At 44.0% G+C, this 17,489-nt stretch overlaps 1 protein-coding gene across 1 annotated transcript in view; it reads right to left on the bottom strand.

Moving 5' to 3' along the window:
• Positions 1-879: 879 nt before the first annotated feature.
• myo10l1 (myosin X, like 1) overlaps positions 880-17,489 on the bottom strand; it is a 165,540-nt gene continuing 148,930 nt past the window's right edge. The window contains exons 28-46 of the mRNA XM_063211547.1: positions 16,762-17,005; positions 16,355-16,450; positions 15,431-15,524; positions 15,090-15,145; positions 13,903-14,045; positions 13,170-13,364; positions 12,104-12,261; positions 10,994-11,068; positions 10,642-10,765; positions 9,741-9,844; positions 8,266-8,459; positions 7,756-7,963; positions 7,084-7,220; positions 5,969-6,092; positions 5,451-5,642; positions 4,935-5,060; positions 4,146-4,346; positions 3,568-3,759; positions 880-3,241 (exon numbers count right to left, since the gene is read on the bottom strand). Of these exons, the coding sequence (XP_063067617.1) occupies positions 3,137-3,241; positions 3,568-3,759; positions 4,146-4,346; positions 4,935-5,060; positions 5,451-5,642; positions 5,969-6,092; positions 7,084-7,220; positions 7,756-7,963; positions 8,266-8,459; positions 9,741-9,844; positions 10,642-10,765; positions 10,994-11,068; positions 12,104-12,261; positions 13,170-13,364; positions 13,903-14,045; positions 15,090-15,145; positions 15,431-15,524; positions 16,355-16,450; positions 16,762-17,005 (2,768 nt within the window). The 3' untranslated portion in view covers positions 880-3,136. The remainder of the gene's footprint in view (positions 3,242-3,567; positions 3,760-4,145; positions 4,347-4,934; positions 5,061-5,450; positions 5,643-5,968; positions 6,093-7,083; positions 7,221-7,755; positions 7,964-8,265; positions 8,460-9,740; positions 9,845-10,641; positions 10,766-10,993; positions 11,069-12,103; positions 12,262-13,169; positions 13,365-13,902; positions 14,046-15,089; positions 15,146-15,430; positions 15,525-16,354; positions 16,451-16,761; positions 17,006-17,489) is intronic.

Here is a 17,489-nt window from a genome sequence, read left to right as displayed (position 1 = left end):
CAGCCTTAAGCCTGGGCATTTCATCCCACTCTTCTTTTCACTTCATTCCATTTCTTTTTTCGTTCATCAATTATTTAAAAATGGGACAACAATAATCACCAGAAACAATCATACACATATCTTATCTTTGTAAAACCAGTCAAACAATACAATATGTACAATACAGTGTAGTATAGTATAAAATAAAAACACATCGGGACTGTTTTAGGAGAGCACTGTTATCTCTTGTGACATTGCATGCAGGCTTTGACAAGAAAACTAAACTAAAGAGAGCTGGTTGGCTACTTCTAGTCATAGACATGTGGATGGTGAATAGCTCTCATTATAGTGATACTGTGATAACACAGTTTGGATTTGACTACTGGCTTCATGTCGAGAAGATATGTGTATCATTTTCATTTCTGATCCAAAGGCCCCTTTCAAAGCACACTCCAGACAAATTGATCTTTGTGAGCTTTTTCAATAAAAACATTATTTAACAAAATAAGTTTGACAACGCATTGGTATTGCGCAAACCACTGAAATGAGGTGTACCTCAACCCCTGGTCTCTGCCAGACTCTATTTCATTAATGTCTACTACAGTATTATGAACATTTAAGTGTTTTATAGCCATCTGTGAGTGACAATCGTGTTATATTATCAGTGCTATAAAACAACACTACCTGGTACTACCAGCTGATCGATTTTAAGTGGTGGCATAAGCTATGCTGGAGGCCATACTGCACACTGCCACTAGAGGTCTCTCCTGTACAGCAATATCACACCAGCATCATTAAGTACCTCATTTTTAGTGGTTTATTTCCAGAATTAATGTTAGCCCATTCACAAAAGTCACTATCGTTTTTATGACAACAGCCATCAGCTTGTAAGTTTTATGACTAGGCGCATCTTGTCATTGGGCTAGGCATACTACACATTTTGGAAATTAAATCACTAAAAGTAGACATGGGACCTTTAAAGCGATACCAAGTCTCCTTGGTCACCAAAACTTCCCTCAGGGATAAGAATGGTGGCTGATGATGGCGAATTGATGGCAGATTCTTGTGAAAATCAATGTATTAAATACAATAAGTATAAGGGTTGGTTCCTTCCACCGCCTCTTTCAATGCGACCTTGTGTCAAACAGGAACATACAGCACTATTCAGCTTTGGCGTCAGTGTAAAACTGTACTAACACACATGGTATAGATGAGTTCAGTATTGTACGTGGTTCTCCTACGTATATATATATATCCTATATTATATAATATTATTATAGTAGCAGTCAGACAGCAATCATACAGGCCGTGGTCATCCCTATATGGCTCAGTTTTTAGACTAGTGATCAACAGCGCTCCCCAGTCTGTCAATCAGCTCATTTCAGTGCTATTATAGCAGCCCAAAGCCAAGGCCAGCCGTCTCTCCACACACACACATACATATACACATACACACCAGCTGTGCAGATGTATGGTATTGGGCAATACTACGGTGTATCCGTGCTCTTTTGTTTTCTGTTTTTCGGTCTATTTTATACTGTGGTGGTGATGGCACTCCCTCGTGTGGCACTGACAGTGGTACTTACGTACAGTATGTGCATTCACATAAACACTTTAAATATCTTTTTTTGTTTGTTTTCGTTTGTTTATCTTACAGATAAACAGTACATCAGTAATTATCATACCTCTCGAGGAACGTATGTACAGTAAGGGCTTCTCGATGGCTATCAAATCTATACATAGGATATCTGAATTAATACAAAAACAAGGACGATTCTCAGGTTGGACTGTGTGTTTTTTGTGCAGTACGGTATGTCGGGAGAAGACATGAAGAGTGAAATCTACACTTTGTTTGCATTTATGAGTATTCCCTCCATTTCAGTCTTCCTCCATCCTCTTATTTCACTTAATCCTGCACATCTAAACCCTCACAATTATCCACCACACACTAAGTAGCCCTTATTTGAATACGTCTTGCATTGACCCAGATTGGTCACAAGCATAGGGCCTTTCAAAATGGCCGACAAACACTCGAACACTTGCTTCATTGTTAAACTCAGCTGATACCCTCAACCTGCAGTGAGTCAGCCATGACACCTGCATCAGACATCTCGACCTCTCGTCTCTCCAGTGCTGGTACATCAGTCAGGCGTTGCAGTGACATGATGACAGGTGTCACAGTAACATGGACACGGGCCCATGAGCAAGTCAACTTACTTAGCTCTCTTTTGACAATAATGGCCAGCAATGTGCACCGTCGATGAAGATTGGCTTGTTCCTCCACTGATGTTGATGTGACCAAGGGTAGGTGCAGGGAACAGACGCGGGGAAGCTGTGGGGTATATAAGCAAGCATGTGTAGGGTTTTTTTCTTCAGTCTTTGGGTGGAGACCTTGGCAGTGAAGGGAGTCCGTGTGTGAAGGAGGGAATAAATAAATAAATAAATACTGGCTGTGTTGGCTGTGCTTATTGTTGTTGTGTTTTTGACGTTGGTCCCGGTGAGTACAGTGATTCAAGGTGTGCTATTAGTGGGCTAGCTTCGTAGCTAACAGGGACGGGATATACCAAGCAGGACCATATTAGAAGAGTGTCAATGTTAATGTTAATGTCAATGTCCATCTGTGTGTGTGTGTTTGCGTGTGTGTTTGTGTGTGTGTGTGCACCGCACGCCCATGACTGTGAGTGTATATCTACATATTTTCACGTGTGCATAAATCGTCTCCAATTTTCCGCTTCTCGACGCTCCTAATGTCTCTCTCGTCTGTGGCCAGCTGATGGACATCTCCAGGGTTTTGGTTGTTATTCTTGTTCCTGATTTCCTCTGAGGCAGAAGAAAGCTGTGGCCTGTGATTGGTGCTTTATCCCAGGGCAAGCCCTCTCAGAGCTGAGAAGCTATACAGCGATTGGTGGGTGGTTGGTCACCTGACCCAAGCACTGCACAGTGATTGGTGGATGTTGGTCACCTGACCCAGCCACTGTACAGCGATTGGTGGATGTTGGTCACCTGACCCAGGCAACACTGATTGGTGGACGTCGATCACCTGACCCAGGCACTGCACACTAATTGGTGGATGTCGATCACCTGACACAGGCATTGCACACTGATTGGTGGATGTCAATCACCTGACCCAGCCATTACACACTGATTGGTGGATGTCTCACCTGGCCCAGGCACTGCCGCAGCTGGAGACGGACATGATGCTGCAGCGTTTCTTGACGATCATGTTGATGTAGGCCTTCATGATCTTGGTGATCTCACCCACCTAAGGAAACACACACACGCACATACAAGCACACACATGCACACACACATTAGTTTCAGACACTTGGTCTCAGACCCCCTGAGATCCCCCTAAAATGATGGCCATATTTCTAGCAATATGTTTCTTTTTGCAGCACAAATACTACCATACTGCCATGTTGCACAAACAGAACCTGATTGACCATTGCAGTATTATGACTGAGCATTTTCATGGTTTAGCAACAGAAATTCGCAGTGGCAACAGAAATGTGCAGACCTGCGCAAACCTTGTCACGTGAGAAAAGTGTGTATATCTGTATGTGTGCGTGTGTGTGTTTGTGTGTTTACCAGTGGCGTGTCGAAGAACATCTCCCTCTCGTCAACAGTGATCTTGTAGGTGCTGGGCTGCGGCGCCCCGAAGAAGACGATGTGCTCGTACTGGAAGGTCTCCAGAGGCTTGCACTCGCCACGCTTATACACAGAGACGTTCTCAGCACTCACACCCAGCCACAGGTCATGGGGGAAACCACCCTCCTTACACTGCAGAAGGAGATGGAGAGAGAGGGGGAGAGAGAGAGAGAGAGAGAGAGAGAGAGAGAGAGAGAGAGAGAGAGAGAGAGAGAGAGAGATGGAATATGGGTGAGGGGAAGAGACAGAGCAAGATGGAGGGGGGAGAGAGAGAGAGACGAAGGGGGCAAGAGAGAGATTGTGAGGGAGATGGTAGGAGAGAGAGCAAGAGAGAGAGGTCAAGGGTGAATTACAGGCTCAATTTATTATTTAATATTTGAGTGTGTGTGTACGTGTGTGTGTGTGGGTGTGTATGTGTGTGTGCACGTGTGTGTGTGTGTGTGTGTGTGTGTGTGTGTGTGTGTGTGTGTGTGTGTGTGTGTGTGTGTGTGTGTGTGTGTGTGTGTGTGTTCCCTCACCTCCACATCGAAGAGCGTAGAGCCGTACCCGGGCCACTCCTTGACGATGGTCATGTATTTGAGCATGGCCTGGTGCTGGGGGAGGCCCTGCAGACGGCCCCACTTCTCCGTGACGGAGGTGCGGGTGGCCGAGGTCTCCTCCTTCACAAACATCTCCAGCATCTGCTCCTCCTCCACGCGCTGCTTCTTCAGGGAGCCCGTCTGAGGAACACACATGGCATCATATCAGAGCGTTAAGATGACAGGCCGACTAGAACCGTCTATCGCGTTTGTGCACCAGGCTTGTACAAAATTCCGAATTGAATTAATTTAAATTCAAAGTAATGCCATTATACGAACACTAGGTGGTGTCATTACCTTGAGATTCTTTGAATTTACCGGTAAGCTACACCACCCATTGAGAGTGCATAGAACACCACCACCTAGTTCATATTATGGCATTACTTTGAATTCAAATTCATTCAATTCGGAATTTCGTACAAGCCTGTTGTGCACCACGACTTGGCAAGCAAACTTGCTGCAGCAACAGAAATTTGCCGACACGGCAGGAAAACTATGACAAAAGTGCTCCTCTGCGGTGTTCAGGACCACAACTTAAGTTGCAATGGCTTCAGTGCGGAATGCACTGGCGGGAAATAAATATGCCATTTAGTGAAAGGTGTTGCATTAAAGGTGCAATTCGTGCAAGTTGTAATAAATGCAAGGTGCACGGTATGTAATGTGCAATAAGTAAAATGTCCGATTTGTCCGCACATACACGCACGGACACAAATGCACGCAAAGTGTCACCTTGAAACTCCTCCTCAGTGTTCCATCCAGGAAGCTGTTCTTGCGGCGTTCCACTGTGCTTCCCACAGAGCCCGAAGACGTCCGATCCCCCGGACCCCCCAGCCCTGACCCACTCAGAGCGCTCACCTATGAAAAACAAGCAATGACAATGTATTAGCGGGGACAAGTTCTTTCATTTTGTACTATTACACTTATCTGAACAGTTATTTGATAAGATATTGGTTACAGTCTCTGGAGCAGTGTGGGGTTAGGTCCCTTGCTCAAGGTCTCTTTGGCCATGGAGGGAGGTGTAGCGAGAGGTAAGGCTGGGTTTCAAACCTGCAATCCTCCTATCTTAAGACCACCTCCCTAACCATTAGGGCACGGCAGCACCAAAGTTTGCCAATAAGTCAAGTCTGGCCAAGCTGGTTATCTCTTCCATTTCAAACCAGACAATGATTTGGAGCCAGTGAAAATGTTCGCATATGTGCACAAGTCTGTATCAGTTTGCGAGTGTGTGTGTGTGTGTGTGTTTACCGCTGCGGCCCCGGGTCCCTTGGTAGACTGCAGGACGCGTGTGCGTAGGCGTCCTACAGGGTAGACGGCGTTCAGGGTCCAGGCGGGGCGAGGGGTCACATCCCCGTGCAGGTACTGCAGACGCAGGGCAGCCAGGTGCTGCAGAGTCTCCTCTGGAGCAGGGAAGTGACCACTGATCAGGCTCTCATGGGCCTAGGAAGACAATAACAAAGATATAATTAATACGGTAATAATAATAATATTAATAATAATAATAATAATAGGTGCGTGCTATAGAGTCTCCTCAGGGGCCGGGAAACTCATGGGCCAATAGTATAATACCTTTTAATGTTCATTAAATTATGACATTTGACATTTAAATGATTCCATGTAGAGGGTAAAAACAGTTGGTTGTTATAGTCAGGTGTGAGAATAAAATAATGTAGAAGATGGCTTTAACCCTGGTTATATTTACCATTCTCGACAAACACCCCTACAACTAATCAAACTTAACTTCTCCTTGGTCCCCAGCAACTCACCTGTTCAAACATGAATGCAAACTCCACCCCCTCCTTGGGCATGCTCTCCACATCCAGGAAGCAGTACAGCTTGAAGTAGAGCCTCCATGGCCCCTCCTCCTCCTCGTCCTCACTTCCTGCCAACCTGTGGCAAGAGAAGGTCATCAGAGAAACATATGACGCATTTCCACTGCCTGTTTTTTTTTAACCCAGCACAGCTCCTCATGGCACGACTTAGACGCCGTTTGTTGCTTTTCAATTACCTGAGTATGCTAAAAACCACAGCAACGGTGAATCCATAAACATAAATGGCGGCCACCTGATCAACTACCTTAAAAATATCTTTAGTCTGACACTTTGATGATTGATATTAAAATCAAAGCACAAAATCAATATTGCAGCATCTTAAAATAGATGTTGCTCAAACTATTTATAGCCTATTTTACAATTCAGGTGTCGATCTTACGCCTGTCAACTAGCCAACGTAAGCTGATGCTAATAGGGTAACGTCAGGAATTCCAGGTAACATGGCTTGTAATGGAAACACAAACCAGGCTGACTCAACACCACCACTCAGCTTGACACTACAGCAGTGGTTCTTAACCTTTTTTTCTTCACGCACACCCTTACCTGTGACCAAGACAAGCTGTGCACCCCCAACCCAAACTTCTACACATGTACTGTATATGGACTAAAAATGATTTAAGTGATTAATTACAATCATTCTTCCTTGATACATTAATCAGTACCTTAATGACTTTACATGGGGACCAAAACGTGTTTTAATTTGGTTTTGATTTGGCCTAATTATAATGTTCGCTAACAGAATTTTGGTCACAACTTCAAAACAAACAAAATTCTGTGCACCCTCTGAAATTTCTGGCGCACCCCCAGGGGGTTGTGTGACATGGCATTTTGTCCTCATCATACTTTTAGAGTTTTTTTTATTTTTTGGTGCACAAAGTGACTGATGTTTCGACGCACGTGCGTCTTCCTCAGAGTCCTCTCTGGGTCTAGTCACTGAGAAGTAGCCCAGTTTGTCTTCATAAGATGTGTATACTTCATAACCATCCTCATTTTGGAAGCAATGGAAGATCATTTGTGTAAAAGTTCAAAAGTAATAGGTGATGCCATACCTCTCGAACTTGGCAAGGACATCAGCCACGATGATGCGGCTCTCGATGGCCCTGTCCGTCACCTTGTTATGCTCAAACAGCGAGAACATGTTCCTACTGTCCTCCATAGCCAGGCCGCGGATTAACTTCTCAACCACCTAGTGACACACACACACCCAACAACAATGAGAAATATAGACCGAATCACATCAAAGGCTCAAAGCAGCATATGCATGCATCTGCTGCAGTAAGAGGCACAGTGAACGTGTTTGATCTCTCTCTCTCTCTCTCTCTCTCTCTCTCTCTCTCTCTCTCTCTCTCTCTCTCTCTCTCTCTCTCTCTCTCTCTCTCTCTCTCTCTCTCTCCCGCCCCCCTTCATCAGTCCTGACCTCCTCGACAATAGTGTGTGAGTTATTGAATATATCTGTCAGGATCCTCCTCCGAGGCCGTAGTGTGTGTGTGTGTGAGTGTGTGTGAGTGTGTGTGTGTGTGTGTGTGTGTGTGTGTGTGTGTGTGTGTGTGTGTGTGTGTGTGTGTGTGTGTGTGTGTGTGTATCGCCCTCACCTCCCAACCAGTCGTGATGATTGATATCTTTCAAGATCCTCTTCCATGGCAGTGGAGCGTACGTGCGTGCGTGTGTGTATGGGCATGCGTGCGTGCGTGCGTGTGTGTGTGTGTGTGTGTCGTCCTCACCTCCCCAGCAGTCGTGTGTGAGTTGATGGATATCTTGCATGACCCTCCTCCGTGGCAGTAAACGGTGGTTGTCATCTCCTGCCTCACCAGCAGAGCGGCGATCTCCTCCTGGGATGGCACGTACTCGCGCGACTTGGTCTTCTTCAGGGACTCGGCGATGAACTGGGCGTACTTCTCTATCTCTGTACCGGGGAAGCGTTGGGAGATCCTGATACAAAACAGAAATATGCAGATGTTAGGACTTGTATTGACTCGTTCAGAATCCACGTCCTCATGAATGCATGCGCATCGTTGACTCAAACACACCAGAGATGTTTTAAGGGTATTACGAGAGACTCCACTCTTCTGGGCGGTACTGCACTCTACGACCGTGTGTGTGTGTGTGTGTGTGTGTGTGTGTGTGTGTGTGTGTGTGTGTGTGTGTGTGTGTGTGTGTGTGTGTGTGTGTGTGTGTGTGTGTGTGCGAACGTGCATGTGTGTGTGTATGTTTATGTGCATGAGTGTACTCACCTCTTCAGGTGAAACCTCAGGTATCTGAGTATGGCTCTGCTGGGCAGGAAGGTGCAGCTCATGCATGTTAGAAGGTGCCAGAGCGCGCGATTGGCTGGACCGTTGGGATGTGGTACGTGATTGGTCTGTTTGATCACCTGACAGTAGACCTCATCACGCAGCGGGCGCAGATCCTGGCACGTTTGCAGTATGCCCTGGATAACAATAATAACAGTAACATTAGTAATGTAATCTTTACATATTTTTTGGGATTGCCCGATTATCTCTGGTTACTGGCAAAATGTACAAAAAGAAATTAAGAAATGCCTATTAATAGACTTGCCTCTAGAACCATCATATTTTGTCCTAGGGGTACTACCAGATGATCTTGATGAAAATGATGATACAGATCTATTACGAACGCTTCTCTTAATTGCTAATAAAGTTATTACGACATTATGGTTACAGCCTCAACCACCAACAATTGAACTATGGAAAGATAAAATCCAGGAGCTGTATAGCATGGAGAGCCTAAAGGCGTTTTTACATATGAAAGTGGAGGCTTTCATTTGGAGGTGGACCAGGGTTGTCCTGTTTTTTCATTTAATAGTTTTTTTCTCTCTCTGTTCCCTCTGTCTTACTGTTGTGTACAATTGTTTTTATTTTATGCTTTCCTACGACCTGTAATGTGGATTTGTTGTTTTGTGTGACTGCACTTTTTGAATGAAAAATAAAAAGAAGTTCAATTTTTTTATTTTTTTTAAGTAAAAAAAATAAATAAATAATGTTATCTTGTATAACATATTGTATCATAGGTATATGAAAAGTTGCGTTGCATAATGATGTAAGTGGCAGTTTTTTACTTTTGCAGATTATAATCGGAAACGACTGTTCAGACATCCTAAGTATGAATTCTTGCCATTCAAATGTATTCTGAGAACATACGCTTTAAACATATATAAAATGAATTTAGCAATACAAAGACCCAATACAAAAAATGTAAATTTCCCAAAATACATCATTTTGCAATGAAGCTTTTCATATTTTGTTCAGACTATCACCACATAGACACAAAGGGACAATACAAGCTACAGTATGGTTTCTAAAACCTTGTCTTCTCAGATGCAAAACCTCCAACAGAAACCAAATGCACTCCCTGCTACTTGCATTGAATTTTAATTGCACTGACGGAGGCGTTTCAGAAAGCAACCTCTTTTTTTGCACAATTTGCATTACATGTTACTTTGAATCAAAATGGGGATTCATTTCATTTCATACCTAAATCAATCTTCTTGTGCATAATTACTAGTAATTAACAATTTAATGGCCGCAACTAAATATAATGGGATGCAGTTATAATATAATATAATATAATATAATATAATATAATATAATATAATATAATATAATATAATATGATATGATATGATATGATATGATATGATATGATATAATATAATATAATATAATATAATATAATATAATATAATAGTAACCTGGATGATGGGAACGGGATCCGGTACTGTCTCCATCTCCTGCAGAGAGTTGAACATCTTCACAGCCTCGTCCTGAAGACTGGAGTAACCTGGCTCCTTTTGAACTGGAGAGAGAGAGAGAGAGAGAGAGAGAGAGAGAGAGAGAGAGAGAGAGAGAGAGAGAGAGAGAGAGAGAGAGAGAGAGAGAGAGAGAGAGAGAGAGACGACATAAAGACAAGAGAGGAGGTTAGACAGATTAAATGACAAAGTGAGAGACATAGGCAATGGCAAGAAGAGGACAAAAGAACAAAAGGTCATCTTTTGGCTGGTCATAGCCTTGGTCAAGAAACGGGGATAATGTTGTGCTCTACATGTTCAAAGAGACAAGCAGGTGCTTCAGGGTGAGAGCAGGTTCGTGCACTGAATGAGACACTAAGGACAGGCACAAGGACTTTTTTCATTTTTCTCAGAGCAGAGTAGAGCAGACGTTTCAGGTGTCTGCCTTCATCAGTGCTCTCTGTGCTCTATGGCGAGCGCTCATGGAGAGCACAGAGAGCACTGATAAAGACAGAACCCTGAAACGTCTGCTCTACTCTGCTCTGAGAAAAATGAAAAAAAATCCTTGTGCTTGACCTTAGTGTCTCATTCAGTGTGCGAAGTGCGAACCTGCTCTCACCATAGCCTTGGCCAAGGCAGAGCAGAGGCAATTTGAACCAGAATGGCATCATTGTTTGGTCCAACGCACAGCCATCAGCTGTGTGTGTGTGTGTGCGCACGTCACAGGTACTCTGACCTCCCTGTAGGGTGTGTATGTGTGTGTGTGTGTGTGTGTGTGTGTGTGTGTGTGTGTGTGTGTGTGTGTGTGTGTGTGTGTGCGCGCGCGTGCGTGTGTGCGTTTTACAGGTACAGTACGTATACTCACTGCTGAAGCTGACCTCCCCATACGGCAGGGGCAGCAGGGGCGAGTGCAAAGGATGCTGGGTATATCTGAGGATGGGGTTCCGCCGGTACATTTGCTCCACCGCCTCAGAGTTCACACTGCTTTCCTATTGGCCAGAGTTCAAGAGGTCACCCAGAGGTAAGAGGTCACGGAAAGAAATCATAACCAAAATGAATAAATAAATAAACAATTAAATAAATTGTAAATAATAAATAAATGTAAATAAATATTAAATAAATGACGGGACAGATATAAAAAAACGAACAAATGACGGGACAACTAGACAGGCAGGAACTAGTTCAACTTTGTTTGCAAGACACCACAGTCAACAGACCCTTGTCCACGATCCTCGCGTCCATGATGTTAAAGAAGGCGCACCCGGCAATTTTGAGCTTCCCCTAGTTTTTTCCTGAAAAAACAACACTTGTCGTGAAAATAAATATTAAAAAATAAATAAATAAACAAAACAAATATTTTGCTCCTTCCCTGCCACACTACGTACGTATGAATGACTTATTTAAGCATCATGAAGATATAATCAATTAACTCCAAAATCATGCAAGCAGGAGTGAAAATGAATATTTAAAAAATATAACAAATATTTTGCTCCTTCCCTGCCAAGCTATGAATGAATGCCTTTACGCATCACAAAGATGTGATCAATTTACACCAAGATCATGCAATCATGCATAGTGTCAGGGTTTTTTGCTGCTTTCCTGCATGCACGTTTTCTGTACATCAAAGTTTTAATGATGTCTACATAAAAAAGGTTTACTGGTTTGTAAGGTGTCCTACAAGGGCAGACAAAGTTGAACAAGTTCATTAGAAATCAGAAGAACATGCATTAACGTGTGATGGCAAAATCTCCTATGAAGGGATTTTGTTGTTAAAATCGTTGAGTGGGACAAATCTGTTTAAGAAGCTGTGAGACTAAAAGCCCTTCTTATGATAAGTGAGACAAGGACATCCATACAACATCCATCCATCCATCCATCCATCCAACATCCAACATCCATTCATCATCATGTGTGTATGCATGTGTTGCAGTGTAGATGTTTCTATGGGAACCTTATGGGAACCTTGTTGGTGTGTGTGTGCTTACGCGTGTGTGCTTACGTGTGTGTGTGCTTACACGTGTGTGTGTGTGTGTGTGTGCACGTCTGTGTGCGTGTTTATGTGTTAATGTGTGCCAGTGTGCATGCGTATGTGTTTATGTGTGCAAGGGTGTACTGTATATGTATGTGTGTTTCTGTATCTCTGTGTGCACGGTGTGTGTGTGTGTGTGTGTGTGTGTGTGTGTGTGTGTGTGTGTGTGTGTGTGTGTGTGTGTGTGTGTGTGTGTGTGTGTGTGTGTGTGTGTGTGTGTGTGTGTGTGTGTGTGTGTGTGTGTGTGTGTGTGTTGTATGCGTGTGGTGTGTGTATGTGCATGATTGTAAATGTGTACCTTGATGTCGCGGATCAGCTGCTGCGTGGGCGTTTCTATGGGAACCTTGTTGTCGATGACGCCCTGTATGGCCGACGCCCACCGCATAGCCTCGTTCAGCATCTTGGTGTACAGACGGTACGAGTGCTTACGGCCGAAGATGATGATGTTCCAGTAGCCTGTGGGGCAATACACACACACACACACACACACGCACACACACACACACACACACACACACACACACACACACACACACACACACACACACACACACACACACACACACACACACACACACACACACACACACACACACACACACACACAAATGCAAACATGAAACATGAGACAACAAACAAACACCACAAAACACACACACACAAGCCCTGTGTAGTAATAATAGTAGTAGCCTAGTAGTAGTAGAAGTAGGAGTAGTAACAGTATTGTACTGACCAGTGTCCTTAAAGACCGTCTCCTCAGTAATAATAGTAGTCGTAATAATAGTAGTAGTAGTAATAAAAGTAGACGTAGACGTAGTTGTAGTAGGAGGAGTAATAGTAATAGTAGTAATAGTAATAGTAGTAGTAGTAGTAGTAGTAGTAGTAGTAGTAGTAGTAGTAGTAGTACAAACCTCAACTCCGGTGAAGTTGGGACGGTTGGTAAACAGTGAATAAAATCAAAATGCTATAATTTTCAAAACATTCAATCTATTCATTAGATGGAGAATAGTGAAAAGACAACATATTAAGTGTTAAAAACCGAGAAAAAATATTGTTTTGGGGGACATATGTACTCATTTCTAATTAGCATTTTGATTTTATTCACTGTTTACCAAACGTCTTTTGTAGTAGTAGTAGTGTAGTACTGACCAGTGTCCTTACAGATCCTATCCTGAGTAATAATAGTAGTAATAGTAATAGTATTAGTAGTAGTAATAGTAGTAGTAGTAGTAGTAGTAATAGTAGTAGTAGTAGTAGTAGTAGTAGTAGTAGTAGTAGTAGTAGTAAGTAATAGTAGTAGTACTGACCAGTGTGCTTAAAGACCTTTTCCTCAGTAATAGTAGTAGTATATTAATAGTACTGACCAGTGTCCTTGAAGACCCTCTCCTCAGGCTGCACCACGGAGCAGAGGCTGTTGAGGACCAGCGTGCCCATCTTGGAGGCGCTGCGCTCGGACGACTTGTAGTAGTCCAGCGAGTTGTTGGTCAGCACGAACCAGCGCTTCTTCAGCTTGAGGGACGTGCTCTTGGCATTGGTCTTCATCTCCTTGTGCAGCCAGCCTGACAGGAGAAATACACACATCAGCACATGCAAATGTATTTATGGGTACATGCTCTGTTCACACTGAATACACCAGGCATCACCAACGTGTTGCCCACGGGTGTCAGGTGCTTCTGAGGCGCTTAACCCAGGATGTTAATAAATAGTGACGACTAAAAGATTTAGTCACATTTAATGTTTTTTACTCATTTCAATGGCTGGTAATGACAGGGGGTGGGGGTTGGGGGGTAGTTTGGGGAGCAATGCTATCTGTAGTTAGTAGTCTAGAGTGTGTATGTGTTTGTGTTAAGTGTTTTGAGTATTGTCCATTAGTATTTACTTTTTCCTACTTTTTTCCAATGTAATGTAATGCTGGACCGGCTTGAAAAAGAGATCTCAAGAGGCTATTCTCAGAGGTGGCCAAATTAAAAGTAGAAGTAAATTAATGGTACAGTACTAGCACATGATATTACATAGTGTTTCCATTGTAGCCTACCCAATGAGGTGGCTGGCTAGATGTTGTTGCTACTGAAAAAAAAACCCAACTAAAAACCTTACCTCTGACTAGGAACTCCTGCCCGTCTATCTTGGAGTCTCCTTTGGGTTTCTGCAGGAGGCTGATCCAGTGGTGCATCTCCTCTGGCATCTCAGAGTTGCAGTGGATCACACGATTAGCCGTGATGATCACAAACGAATTGGGCCTGCAAACACACACACACACACACACACACACACACACACACACACACACACACACACACACACACACACACACACACACACACACACACACACACACACACACACACACACAAACACACACAAACACACACACACACACACGTAAGCAAAAACAGACGTAAGCACACACACGTAAGCACACACACACAAACATTCATGAAATAAAATAATCACACATGCATGTATGTATGCGCGCACACACACACACCTCATTGCATAAACATAATCACCATCATGACCCCTGTTTTACATTTACTGTTACCAGAAGGCCAATGACCAAGTCGTAATGAATTACTAAATGCCCTGTGTAATGTTGTGTTAGTGTAGTACAGTGCTATGGCAGTTACCTACGTCTTTTAAATCAAGTCTTCTGTTGTCCAGTCTTGCACTTTAAATGTCTGTATGAGCACTGTCTATGTCCATACTGTCTTATGTCCATGTATGAGTACTGTCTATGTCTATACTGTCTATGTCCTTACCTAGATTAGTCTATGTCTGCATGGGAAAGCTAGAAATGTAATTTCAAATTCTTTGTATGACCATTGCATGTAAAGAAATTGACAATAAAACCAACTTGACTTGACTTGACTTGAAATCACTATTAAAGCATTCCATTGGTGGAGTGGTGTCTATTATGAGGCTAGGTAGGGTAATGATGGCACAGTATAAGATGCTCTAAATCAGCGGTTCTCAATAAACAGCCCCTGGACGTCATCATAAGCCTCCCAACATCCTCTTGACCTCAGCATAAGTCTGCCAACGCCCGCTTAGTGTAAGCAACTAAAATAGACTAACGCCCCCCAATGGCAGCTAAGCGCTACCTCATCAGCTGTCCCCTTGGGAGACACTGGTGTAAATACACATACACAGGGCTCTTCAAAAACTGTAACACTCTTTTTTGCAAAATTGTTTGGCATATGTTTGCTACAGGTTTCCAAGGAGGTGGACATTTTGTTGCCTGGTGCAGTTCTCTAATCAGCCTGCAGAGGGAGTGAGTAGCTCACCGGTCAGGGTTGTCAGAGGCACAAACGGAGTCGATGAGGCCAACATCCAGAGTGCCCTGAACATCAGAGAGTACAGAATGAATATACAACATCAGTGCTTAACAGTGAAACAAATGCACGTGTCCACACACACACACACACGCACGCACACACACACTTGAATTCTTTTATTTGAACCCACTAATCAAGTAGCACATAAACACACACACACACACACACACACACACACACACACACACACACACACACACACACACACACACACACACACACACACACACACACACACACACACACACACACGAACGAACAAAAAAGGGTAATATCAGAGATGTTCTCACCACTGCGTTCTTTGGGTTGGCCTGCTCATGAGACATCTCCATTAACTGCTCTTGAGTCGCCACGTGCACCTTACTCAGCACATTAAACCAACCACTGAGGGGAGAGAGAGAGAGAGAGAGAGAGAGAGAGAGAGAGAGAGAGAGAGAGAGAGAGAGAGAGAAAGAGAGAGAGAGAGAGAGCAATATAGTACAATATTAATGTTAAATGAATAATATTAATTTAAATGAATATTAATTTTAGTTTATATTCATATGATTTATTTTATTTATATACAGGCACAAAGTGGACTAAGCATTTATTTTGTGTAACAATTAAGTGTCACTGTGCATGACCAGAGGCAATATAATTTTGTGCAGCCCCAAATTGATCTTGTCTGTGTAACGGAGGCCAGCTAGCAGAGTGTGGCGTGGAACGTTAGTAAGCCTCCCTCACGAGGCCTCAATACAGTGCGGTAGCGTTGGGCTATCGGACCGGCCCTTTAGCTCAGCCAGAGATATTCTATAGAGATATGCCAACATAATAGGTTTCTATGGGCACCTAACATGACCAGGTTCCGGTCTGCCTAAAGGGGCGTGTCATAATGCTCCTACAATGAATAGAACAGTCCTTAGGTCTGCCTAGGTCTGCCTAAGGGGGGCCATAATAGAACCAGGAAACAATGGGTCAATGGAACCTCTCTCTCTCTACTCTCTCTGGCTCAGCGGTCTCGTAATGTGCCTCTCATTGCCAAACCGTTGCGTTGACGAGGTGGTAAGTTTGCGGCCCCGAGGGGGACGAACTGCGCAGGGAACACCTCCATCACATCTGTTCTTTAAATGGGAATCTACTACTGCTACTGAGGGCTGTGATGCCAACAATGATACAAACTCTTGAATCTCGTCCGTCTTGAATCTCCAATTTGCCGCCACCTGCCCAAGCCTTACCTGGCGTCCTCTGGTGACTCTGCAAACACCTGGTAGGTCCTCTCCTCAGTCACGATGTTCAGAGCGTTCTCCTTCTCATGGTTATCCACGATCTCCCTGTGGACGGCACAGAGCGGCACAAGGAAGATACATGAAGACTAATTGGCCAGCTCCTCAATGGTGAGGTGGATATTTGAAGCCTATTGGCCAGGATTTGCTCAAGTCAGCCAGTGCATGAAGCCTATTGGCCAACACTTACTTTAGTGGAATGAATACATGAATCTTACTGGTCAGAACATACTTGGCAGATATAACACATGAATCCGATTGGCCAGGACTTACTGAGCCGAGCAAATACAAGAAGCTTACTGGCCAACACGTACTATGCAGAACAAGTGCATGAATTCTATTGGGTCAGCAGCACTTACTTGGCGCCGCGGATGTCGATGGTTCCCTTCAGCTTCTCCTCGCTGTCGTTGTCAAAGTACATGAGCTTGGTGTCGCGCAGCACAAACCACCTCATCTTCCAGTTGCGTCTGGACAGCGTGGAGAGGCCGCCGCCCTTCTTGTAGAGCCAGCCACTCTTCAGGGACTCCTGCTTGGAGCGGAACCACATGAAGGTCTCGTCCTTCAGAACGCACCAGCGCCGACGCCACGGGATCATCAGACCAGCTGGAGGAGAGGAGAAGGAGAGAGGGATGTGAGAAAGAACAGAATAAAATAGAGCAGTGTTTCCCAACCAGGGGTACGTGTACCACTAGGGGTACGCGAGCACACTGCAGGGGCTACGTGGAAAAATGAAAATTTAACAAATATATGGAGCTTAGTTACATTGGGATGGAGAAAGTGATATAGAACTTGACTTAGAGGGTACTCATGGCACAACGAAAAGGCTTAGGGGTACACAAGACAAAAAAGGTTGGGAAACACTGAAATAGAGAGAGAGAGGAGGAGAGAGACATTTGTCAGGGACTCCTGCTTAGAGTAGTATCACATCATGGAGGTCTTGCCTATAAGGACCCACAGACGGACAAGGGTATAAGAAAAAGAGAGGAATGAGAGAGAACAAGGGGATGAAGGAGTGAGGGAGTGAGAAAAGGACAGACCAGCTATAGAGGAGAGAGGGTGAGAGGGTTGAGAAGGAGAAAACAGGCAG

This window comes from Engraulis encrasicolus, chromosome 12, assembly GCF_034702125.1.
Source record: "Engraulis encrasicolus isolate BLACKSEA-1 chromosome 12, IST_EnEncr_1.0, whole genome shotgun sequence".
NCBI classification, from domain to species: domain Eukaryota; kingdom Metazoa; phylum Chordata; class Actinopteri; order Clupeiformes; family Engraulidae; genus Engraulis; species Engraulis encrasicolus.
Note: the sequence above shows the minus strand (reverse complement) of the source record. Positions and strands in the feature narration are given on the sequence as shown.